This window comes from Saccostrea cucullata, unplaced genomic scaffold (assembly GCF_032062105.1).
Source record: "Saccostrea cucullata isolate Sc308-1 unplaced genomic scaffold, CSIRO_AGI_Scuc_v1 ctg921, whole genome shotgun sequence".
Taxonomy (NCBI): Eukaryota; Metazoa; Mollusca; class Bivalvia; order Ostreida; family Ostreidae; genus Saccostrea; species Saccostrea cuccullata.
In genome coordinates, this window is record NW_026925570.1 from 16,289 (window position 1) to 28,014 (window position 11,726).

The 11,726-nt window shown below is 33.1% G+C and overlaps 2 protein-coding genes across 2 annotated transcripts; one reads left to right on the forward strand and one right to left on the reverse strand.

Annotated features, from left to right (window-relative positions):
* Window positions 1–1,630: 1,630 nt before the first annotated feature.
* LOC134269234 (2,4-dienoyl-CoA reductase [(3E)-enoyl-CoA-producing], mitochondrial-like) lies at window positions 1,631–8,384 on the reverse strand. Its single transcript, XM_062751443.1, has 8 exons — window positions 8,299–8,384; window positions 7,420–7,643; window positions 5,807–5,864; window positions 5,220–5,454; window positions 4,902–5,001; window positions 4,544–4,616; window positions 2,641–2,787; window positions 1,631–2,289 (listed from the first exon to the last, which is right to left on the reverse strand). Exons 1-8 carry the CDS (start codon window positions 8,344–8,346, stop codon window positions 2,167–2,169), a joined length of 1,008 nt encoding a protein of 335 aa, XP_062607427.1. The 5' UTR covers window positions 8,347–8,384; the 3' UTR covers window positions 1,631–2,166.
* Window positions 8,385–8,552: 168 nt separating this feature from the next.
* LOC134269235 (bolA-like protein 3) lies at window positions 8,553–11,101 on the forward strand. Its single transcript, XM_062751444.1, has 4 exons — window positions 8,553–8,665; window positions 8,841–8,970; window positions 10,080–10,168; window positions 10,885–11,101. The coding sequence occupies exons 1-4, from the start codon at window positions 8,636–8,638 to the stop codon at window positions 10,954–10,956; spliced, it is 321 nt and encodes a 106-aa protein (XP_062607428.1). The 5' UTR covers window positions 8,553–8,635; the 3' UTR covers window positions 10,957–11,101.
* Window positions 11,102–11,726: the final 625 nt, after the last annotated feature.

Consider the following 11,726-nt stretch of genomic DNA (forward strand, 5'->3'; position numbering starts at 1 on the left):
CTGAATTGTAACCATTAAAGTCGATCCGGAATTTATTTTTCCGGATGCACTGACTGGGTTAAGTTATAGACTCTACCGTAGATTAAAGGATGTATTCACTATAACAAAAGAATTGACTTATTGGAGAGATCACAATTTCCCGGAAAAAGTAACATTTAAAAATTAATCTTAATTTGTTGTTTTCTACCGTATATATGTCTAAATTTTTCAAATTTGTATTTTATACCTAAAAAATATTATTTACAACTTTACAATAAGCCTCCAAAGTTAGTCGACACACCATTTTGTCTGTTAAAGCGTTGATTTTTGCATAAATTTTGGCCAAGAAGTCCTTCAGGGCAGGCCTGCCCCTAAATAAAATTGTAATATTTTGATAGGTTTGGATGCAAGGAATAATTTAAGATAGGATTTTTTTTGCCCTAGGGTCGAAATTCACAAAAAGACGACAAAAAATAAGGAAACCTTATTTTGATAATCTGCCTCAAATTTACATCTTTCATTCTTATATACATGTGTAGTTAGACTAGCTCAGTTGATGTATGGACTGACATTTCCATCATAGAAACTTTCTATTTATTAAGTCGGGGGGTTCGAATCTACCTGGAACCACACTTTTAAAGTATTAAATTTCGCCTTGTCAATGACTATTTTAATTTTTTTATATAGACTATTGTATTTTCCTTCAATTATCTATCCTTTATGTATGCACATTCATGATATGAGATCAAATTGCAATGTACAATTGTCAGCCAGGCGGAACAAACCTCATTAAAAGCACACTTTCTCCAAGGATAAGAATAACTCACTCTGTGTTACTCGATACAGGTATTCTTGGCAGCAATGAGCTGCGATGCATTTCAATGTATATATTCCTTAGAATTAAATCACATTGATTTTGGCTACATATATCAGAAACTGTAATCCCTTGGATTTCATTTAGGCCTATATAATTTGCACACATCAACATGTTTTATTATATCCATGGATAAATAGCCTAAACATAAAGAATAGAATTTAAGAGACAGTAGACATTACCAATATGCACAATAAGAAGTAAAGACAAATAACAATTTTAAAATACATTTGGAGATAACAAACTCAGAAAATCAGTGGAAGGGTTCCTCCTAACTCTACTCACTGAAATAAAGATTTAGGAAAAACAAATTGTTATATGTATTCAGCCTAATGTGATTAATCGGAACGGAAAACGACAAGTTTTTTGTAGAGAAAAAAAACAAGCCCTGTCCTATAGGTCAGATCCCTACTTATAATGAAGTGATCCTTTACTACAGTGAATCATGACATGAAACATATGGAGATAACAAATATTATTCAAGATCAAAAACCCATAAAACAATACAAAATAGGAGCAGAGCAAACACTGACATCCTAAACATCAGAGGTGGGATCAGGTGCCCTAGAGGAGTGAGCATCCCCTACCAACCGGTCACACCCACCATGTGCTCCTGATATTTGCAATGCAACTTCATCACTCCCATATGTACTAAACTGTACAGGTTCTTCAGTTTGTGCAAATTTTGCATTCCAAATCTGCCTTGTTCATATCATGAATCCTGCTTGAATTGGTATCAAATGGTTCAAAATTCTTAATTCTAGAAATTCATTTATTTTTCAAAATGTCCATACAAACAATATAAATTAATAATTATGCATAGTTTAAGATTAACAGTACATGAAACTATATATACATATATACAGTTATCTGTTTAACAGAGATTTATATTATCCGAGCTAACTTGAGGTATATATGATACTATGCATAAGATTATTATTGGTAAATCAATTAATTACATGCATTGTCAATACAAATTTATGGGTCTTGAAATAAACTCTGAGATTATTACCATCTGGGAGAGAATAATGCACAATACAAATACATGTACATTAGAAAGACCCTATACTGTAAATAAGTAGAAGTTCTTTAACCTTTTACATTAGGTTTACAAAGAAAGAATTATTAGAAAGACATTAAATAAAGTCATTAGTGTCATTTGATACAATGTAGATTTATGACATTCAATAAGAATATTTTTAATTCAATTCATGCATTATTGTATATAAATTTATGAGAGCATCCTTAGGAAGAAGAAATAGTTCAGATTAGGGTTGTTATGGACACAAACCGAGACCAATCAGGTGCTGCCTCTATGACCCCTTGACCTTTCTGATGATGGCCTCTAGTTGATCCCACTGTTCATTTGTTACAATCCTCAAGTCATTGAACTCCCCCGCTCTCATCACATACTCGCCTCCATCGAAATTTATGATCTTTGAGAAGATATTAAAAAAAATTAATTAATTACATGGTATGCATGTATACATTTGACAATTCTATTTCCTGTTCTGGATCTCTGTTCATTTACAGGGTTTGTGCAGTCTTCTATGCATCTTTCAAGCTTTACTTTAAAAGCCATTTTAAAGAACTTTTCAAGACTCTGACCAATAAAAAAAAATCTTATTTCATTGACATTCTTTTAATTTTTTATGCAAAGACTCAAAATTTCAGTGCTTGAAGCTTTGAGAGGCACTTCATAGAATGAATACCCCTTGTGGCAACTATCAACTGTATAATACGAATTTTAAATATAATTACAAAGTAAGAAAATGATGTTGACTTACACTTCCACTCATCCAGCTGGCGTAGTCACTGACCATGTAGCTGGCTAGATTAGCGATCTCTGGTACCTCCCCAAGCCTGCCTACTGGGATAACATCTATCAGTTTATCCTTAAACTGACCTGTCGGGTCAAGGCGGCTAAACGCACCCTGACAGAAAAAAGAGTTCAAGCTGATTGTATAGGGATGGATATCTCAAACAAGAGGCCCAAGGGCCACATCGCTCACCTGAGCACATCTACAGGAAAAAGCACATATCAGATCAAAACTGAAAGTTTACTGGGGGGTATAATAACCCTCCTGGGTGTCATGATTTGAACAATGTAGAATCTACAAACCAGGATGATTCCATATAAATAGAAAAATATCCCTAATCATGGCTTTGAAGTACTTGAAAAGAAGATTTTAAAAGGTTCCCCTATATATCCTTATGTACAACTTTGGTCAGCCATTTTGGGCCCAAAACTACCCCCAGAGGTCATGATTTGAACAAGCTTGAATCTTCACTAACTGAGGATGATTCCACATAAGTTTCAGTCTTTCCTGGCCCAAAGGTTCTTGAGAAGAAGATTTTTAAAGTTTTTCCTATATATTCCTATGTAAAACTTTGGTCGGCCATTTTGGCCCCATCCTAGCCACAGGGGTCATGATTTAAACAAACTTGAATCTACAATACCTGAGGATGGTTCCACATGAGTTTCATCTTTTCTGGCATAGTGGTTCTTGAGAAGAAGATTTTTAAAGAATTTTTCTATATATTCCTACGTAAAACTTTGGTCAGCCATTTTGGCCCCACCCTAGCCCCAGGGGTCATGATTTGAACAAACTTGAATCTACACTACCTGAGGATAATTTCATTTAATAAGTTTCATATTTCCTTTCTCAATGATTCTTAAGAAGAAGATTTTAAAAAGATTTTTCCTATATATTCCTATGTAAAACTTTGGTCGGCCATTTTGGCCCCACCCTAGCCCCAGGGGTCATGATTTGAACAAACTTGAATCTACACTAAGGATGATTCCACATGAGTTTCATCTTTCCTGGCCCAGTGGTTCTTGAGAAGAAATTTTCAAAGATTTTTCCTATATATTCCTATGTAAAGCTTTGGTCGGCCATTTTGGCCCCACCCTATAGTCATGATTTGGAAATTGAATCTACACTACCTGAGGACAGATTCCACATGAGTTTCATCTTTCCTGGCCCAGTGGTTCTTAAGAAGAAGATTTTTAAAGATTTTTCCTATATATTCCTATGTAAAAGCCAGCCCCACCCTGACATGATTTGAAAAAACTTGAATTACAACCTGAGTATGATTAGATTTCATCTTTCCTGGCCCAGTGGTTCTTGAGAAGAAGATTTTCAAAGATTTTTCCTATATATTCCTATGTAAAAATTTGGTGGGCCATTTTGGCCCCACCCTATAATAGTCATGATTTGAACAAACTTGAATCTACACTACCTGAGGATGATTCCACATGAGTTTCATCTTTCCTGGCCCAGTGGTTCTTGAGAAGAATATTTTTAAAAATGCTATTATTTTTTCACTAATTCATAATTATCTCTCAAGAGGGCGTGGCCCAGTGAACAAAATCCCCTTCAAAGATACTTTGTGCCAAGTTTGGTTGAAATTGGCCCAGTGGTTCTTGAGAAGAAGATGAAAATGTGAAAAGTTTACGACAACGACAACAACGCCAACGACAACGACAAACGGACAAATTTTGATCAGAAAAGCTCACTTGAGCCTTCGGCTCAGGTGAGCTAAAAAGGGTTTTCTGTCAGAGATATTAGTGAAAATATATGCAACTTAATACAGATGCATTTACTGGTACATAATGTATCAAAAAGTAAAAAGAAGTACAAGGGATTTAAAATTAATTTTAGTGTTTCATATCAGTTCTTATAATACCTTAGTTTCTATTGGTCCAGGAGCTATACAGTTAAACCTCAGTCCATATCTGCCCCACTCAGCAGCCAAAGACCTAAGAATCCACAGCAACACTTTATTGATAAAACTTCATTTGTTTTTCCATTTATTTATCATATTGATTGCAAAGACTTTTGTAAGGTATGCTTTCCTTTCATATTATAGTAAGTAATCACTAATGCATCTTAAAGGAATCCCTGTTCTTGCTGCTTTATTCAATTAAGTACAAAATAACAGTAATATGATCCTGTTTGTGATATTTTTGCTGACTTTAAAATCATATTCTCTATGTAATGAATCAGATTGACAAAAGCCCATAAATGTGCTTTCTTATAATTACTTTGTCAAGCCTTCCACCCCTGTTTTGGCTGCTGCACTTGGTGTAACAAATCCTGATCCACTCCCAGTATAAATTGTAGTTATAGACAAAAAAGAAGCACCTGAAATACATATACACTGTATATTGTCTACGTATAAATCAAGTAAACTAGAAAATAACTAGACCAAAGGTCAAATTTAAGGCCTTGGAAACCTGAAGAGAACATTGATTCCTATCTTGCCATAAACACCCTATAATGAGAGAAAAACTGGAAGGGCACAAATTTTGATGGTCAATGTGTGAACAAAAATCCCACATGTACTAGCTACAATATGTTACCCTGTTTTGCTTTGATGAGCCTTTTTCCCAGTTCTAAGGTGACAATAGCTGTTCCATTGAGTACAATGTCCACCACAGTTCTGAAGGCATTAGGGGACAGTCTCTCTGTGGGGGATATGAAGTTTCCCGCGGCGTTGTTGATAACAATGCTGGGTAATCCAAACTCCTGCTCACAGCGATCTACGGCGGCCTTCACACTGTCTGGATCACGGACATCTGCCGCCACCGCTAGAACCTACAGGTAATTAGGTTCAAACAATGAAAGAGAAGAGGTAGCTAAAAAATGAATAGATTCTGAAATATTACCAGTATTTATAGAACTAGATCCCATAGGGTTCTCCTTAAGACCCGGGGACCAGGGATATTCCCAACCTATAATGATGTAATACCCCAGTATTTTGGTATTCCTCCTAAACTCTCCATTTGGAACTGAACCCCAGATCCCATCCTACTTTTTAAATTCCCCTTCTATTTCAATTCTTAGGAACAGCCCTGTTTTTCTAGGTTTTTTTATTTCAGAAACATTCTTTCATTCCATTTAAAAATTAAGTATATATTTTTGAAAGAAAAATAAATGTAACACTTACTTTGTTCCCTGTAACACTACTTATTTCTTCAGCTGTTTGTTCTAGTACTGGCAATTTTCTACAAAACATAAAATTAAAAAAAAAAATTTTTAAAGGTATGCATCTGACTAAATAAGCTGTTATAATCTAAATATACTACCAAATATAACCTTTTCATGAGATCGATCTATTGATATATTGACTTCACAGAAAGTATATTGACTAGGCATGAAGAGCTAGGTCTCCATGTATATGCTTTTCAGTGAAGTCAATAAATTATATTGATTGATTGACAGAATGAAAGGGCTACATTTGCATTGCTATTTTTTTTTACAGATACTGACCAAAAAAATTGAAAATAATGGAAGAAATTTGTATTCTTTCTTGTCATTTTTAAACACATGAGAATTAAAGATCAAAATAAATGAAGCTGTTTATGTAATTGCATTTTCTTTATACTAATAGAGAAATTTAACAGAAAATGTAATAATTTAAAAGACAACAATACATAATGGTTATTTCATTATATTTTTATATAAAGAATATCCTTATATCAAGGCATTGTTATATCTTACCAATTATTACAGGGCATATAATTATAAATAGGAAGTATACATTTTTATCAATATTGTTGTTGTTTTATATAAACATCAATTGAATATACATTTCTTATAGAAACACAATTGTCTAATCTTATATACTTGACTATGTGATGAAGTTTGAGCAAATTAGAAAGCATTAGGGCTGCCACGAATCAGAAAATTTTCGAATCGATTCGGTTCAAACAAAAACCTCGATTTTCAAATAATTTCGGTTCGATTATAAGAAATACATATTTTTTTTAATTTTTGTATAAAATCTGTAATCTTTGATCATCATAATCATAAGACATTCTTTAATAAATAATGATTCATACTTTTATAAGGTTTATTATAAAATAGAAGAAGAAAACAAAGAAAATACCTAATGTTCTAATTAAAAAGTATGACTTAAGAATAAAATGTCGGAAATCCAAATTAATAAAAATACTGGTCATTGGTTTTAAAAGATGAAACATGCGAACAAATCTTTCAAACAAAACCAATGATTTCATATTAATTATTATGCTAAACATAAAAGTATTGGTGATCTGCTCACAAAGGCTGTTTGGCCACAATAGGAAACGGTAAGATTCCTGCTGTGATTTGAATTTTTGATTCACCAATACGATATCAAACCACGTAACTGTCATAACAAGAATGTCTATAATTACTTCACATTCAAAACGATCTCAATATTAAAAAGAAATAAGGAAATTCGCAGCACTGTGTCGGTTCCTCTAAATTCAGAATTACGTGGCTGATGGGTGTTGCCTTTTAGTAAATCTATTTGTCCTTTGTGCCATCTTTCTGTCGAAAATAGAACTTGGAAGTAGTCCCCCGTCGACTTCTTCGCACCATTTCCATGTTTTTGTTTACTTTAACATGATTTGCCATTATTTCTTCCCATTAACCAATCGGAATGCGCGTAACAACAGCAAGTGTTAGTATGAAAAAATCAAATGAAGAATCGAAATCTCGAACCGAAAGATTGTGAAGCAAATCGTTAGAAAGCATGGAATGATAGAAATATAATATAGATATATATGTGCATGCCTGCTTGTAATGACAACCTGGGCTCCTAGTTGTGAGAGTGCTGTGGTCATTCCTTTCCCTAGCCCAGTACCCCCACCTGTGATAAAGGCTGTCTTGCCTTTAAATGTATCTTTGGGTAGCATGGGTGTTGACACAGCAGGAAAGAAATGAGCCTGTGGTCCAACTTTGTCTTTTCTGTGACTCGCAACAGAAAAATTGCGGATGAAACTCCCATGGCCAGTTATCTGCAAAAAATGTACAACGGTGCATTATATTGTTACATGCAAGTTAATTTAAGATAATTTAATTACTTCAAACTAGATCATGAAAAACAGACTTGATCCTATTTTGAGTGTTATTTGTATTATTCCAATTGGCAAAAATGTAAATAAAGTAACAAGATTAGGAGTAAAATGTATGGTATAATAAAAGATACCATGCCTATGTGTGGGGAACACTGTCACATATTTATATTATTACTTGGATGTATAGCTCTCCAATTTGACAGGCCAAGTTTTCTCAATCAGAGAGCCACATTTTTTCAGTTACATTGAAACTTTTATTTTACTCAAGGCCTCTTGTGAGGCATAAGACTATTAAAGAGTAAGAGTACAAACTTAAATACATTTTTTAAACAGATAAACAAGTCTAAAAAACAGGAATGATAGGAAAAAACTAATTTACAAGAGATTGCAGATGTTGGGAGTTAATATACAGAAAGCTGTCATGCACAAAGGAAATTCGAACGTAAAACTGATCAAAGTCCACTCCATGAAATGTCACCTCTCTCAAACTCAAATTAGATATAAACTCGTGAGTTCTACGTGATCAACTTAATTCTTATCAATGAATACTTTAATTTTCAGAGAAAATTTTGAGGGAAAAACGATTAAAACTCACAAACTGGATCCTGTTTTTCTGCAGCGATCGGCATATGGAGGCCGCCATGTTTATTGTGTTTACGTTGGGGAGCAGTTATTTTAGTGACCAATTTCTCAATCTCTTTAAAATTTAACATAACTCAACATGCTCAGTACAGCATGTAACCTATGTTTATTTTATAAAGGTTTTTAATGACGTAAAATTATTCTAGGAAAAGGGATTGTTAAGTTGTCTTATTTTCTAATTTTATTTAAAAAAATAGCTGCTCCCCTTCAAGGTCAAGTTTACTTTCAGTTTCGTTTTAATCAAGGACACGGCGTGAAGTGATTAAATAACGTTAAATTGCAGTATCATCATGCTCAGGCTTTTTCGTGGTGTAAAACAAGTAAGAATTGAGACTCTATAGATTTCTTTGTGTATTGTTTCAAGGATAACATAACATGGAATGTCATGACTAATTAATTAATTAAACTGAAATTGATTTGTAAAATATCTCTCCATGTGTGTGTTCTTCTTGACATGTTATTGTTCAAATCGGAATGAAAGTTAATTTGTTGTAGTACCTACCAGCGATTGCAAGGAGAGGGTACTGTGAGGCAAATACGGAGTTCACTGAAGGAGAAAAGAAGATTATATCTATACTCAAGTCAAAGTTCCCATCAGCCAAAGTAGAGGCTCAGGATATATCAGGTTTCATACTAATGCATCTAATAAATAGTCTATCGTAAAAATATACTAGAGGTCTAAAGAATTTCAGCAATTAATATCTTTACATTCTGTTGAATACTGGGTTTTCAAAAGGTAAAACTAAAAGAGCATGCCCCAAAACCAGAGACATTATAAATAACATTTATTTATGTCTGCCTAGACATTCTGAATTCGAAAGTTCGGCAAGGGATGCTCAGTTGTTAACAAAAAAAGTGTACGTTGTAGAGCGTCTCTGGGGCCAGAAACTTCACACAAGCTCATTTTCTATCTCATTCTCATTTTCCATTTAGATATGAATTGCTTTGTTAAAGTGGGGTTGAGATCATTGATAAGTAAGCTAAGTTTTATGGTCCCATGCAGAGCCTGCACATTTTTCAATTGCTAAACTGCAATGTTATGTTGAGTAGTAGCAGTTAGTAAGATGTAACTATTTTCACACATAATTGGAATTAATGAAGCAAATCATAATGCTTTATTTATCCACTTCACTCAGAGTAAAATATTTACCTTGCCCCTATGGAATCTGTGAGTATAATACTCCTTTATTAGTTTAATCAGCATATTGACCTTATAAACAGCAGTAATTTTATAGTTTAACATTGTTGAAAATGTAATAAAAATGTGTATTTTACAATTTTAATTTTTGTTCAAGATTTTTTCTGTACAATAATGTATGATTATTATTGCATGTAGTATATATAACCAATACATGTATATTATATTACATGTAATTAAGGGGTATATATATACCTATAAATAATATTATAATAACATACCAGAGATGTATTCATTTAATAGCTCACCTATAAGTCGGACATAGAGTTTTGGGCCAGAGATTAACTCCCAAAAATCCGACTTATAGGCAAGTATATACTGTACATGTAAAAAGTAAAAGGGTTTCTGGGATTCCTTCTCTATCATGGAATAAAAATCTGAATAGAGGAGGAATACCCACCCCACCCCTCCCAAAAAAATGGAATTACGTCATTATAGGCAGGAAGTTTTTTTGGCCCCAGAGCTAGGGGTTAATGCTGTCAATTTATATAATTTTCATGTTTATTTGTGTATATAAAATTATTTATAATGTCTAGGCGGGTGTGGTGCCATGTACACAGTCTTTGTAGAGGCAGAAGAATTCCGAGGGCAGAGAACTCTAAAACAACATCGTATGGTGAATGAGGTAAGTGTTTATCATAATTACCCCCAAAATTTTTTGACAATTATAACAATCTCTCAGTCTGAAAAAATCCTTATCTTTATAAAGAAGTAAACCAAATACTGATCTAATTTTATAATTGTTTAATTATCTCCCCTGGGCAGAAAACTAACTATGGGGCAATTCTTTGTATTAGCACATTTTGTAATGCCATATTTGAGTAAGAATTGTGCAAAGCAGTTATTCTGCACATTTAAGATATTATTTGGCATATAGATATAGATAAAGATTTAATGACTTAATTTCATTGTCAAATATTTACATTTCCAATAAATTTCCCCTATGATTCTTTACAAAATAAAATGCAGTATATTTTCTCATGAACTACATTAGGTATGTATCACGAATAAGCATGAATATCTCCGTTGTTACGTCATAATACCGCTCTTGACGTCAAAAAGTCAAAAAATATAGTGCACCCTAATTTGTTTTAAAAATGACAGTTGAACGGCGTAAATTTATGGCAAGTCATCAGTAAAATAATGTAAATATAAGAAATGAATTTAATTTTTTGAAGATTCATGAAGTTATGAACTACGACGCTTCACGCCGACATATTTATCATGAAGCGCTAAAGCGCTTCATGAAATATGCTGGCGTGAAGCGTTGTAGTTCATAACCTCATGAATCTTCAAAAATTAAATTCATTTCTTAATTGTAATTTATGTTTACTATTTCAGGCATTAAAAGAGGAAATTCGAGACATGCATGGATTAAGGATAACTACTGGGGTGCCAAGAGGAAAAGGCTGAATTTGATTAAAAACTTGTATAGTGGATTAATATACATTTGTTCTTTCTTTAAGAGAGAAATCTTTATTCTGGGTTATATTAAACCTGTTGGAGAGACTGCAATAAGATATGATGATATATAATTATTAAAAGTTGCATGTGTTTACTTGGAGTTCTTTTTTTTTTTATTTATTTCAATTTTAAATATTGATTTTATTATTTAATTAAGCTTGATGATACCTGTAATGAGCATTAAAACATGTAAACAAAAATTAAGGATAATATAAGAGTTGGAAACAAAGCAAAGATTTTCATATTGTATGTACATGTCTGCAGTCAACTCGTCTAAAACTCGAGAGGACCCAAATGAATTCAAGATAATGAGATTTTATAAAAGCAAAGTATTGGGTATATATTGTTTTGACTGCTTAGTGCTAAATCACTTTACCTTATCCCTCATTTTCAAGATTTCTAAGTTTAAATCTAAAATTATAAACTTTTTAAGATTTATAGCGAGCGCAGCGAGCTCAATAGACTAACGTGTAAGAACAGAGGAAATTCGGATTGAAATATGTACATACGTCAGCCAAATTTCTCTGTGCAACATTCCCAGAATTCCTGCACAACCCAATGTCCTTTGCGCGAATAAATAAATAAATAAATAACGTAAAGCATGAAAGGCTATCAGTTTGTAGATATTTTTCAAATTAACGAAAAATAAACTCTGCAATGTTTTTCGACTAAAATTGCACTAAGTCTATATAGTTTCAACCAGACGCTCGGCTGTCTCC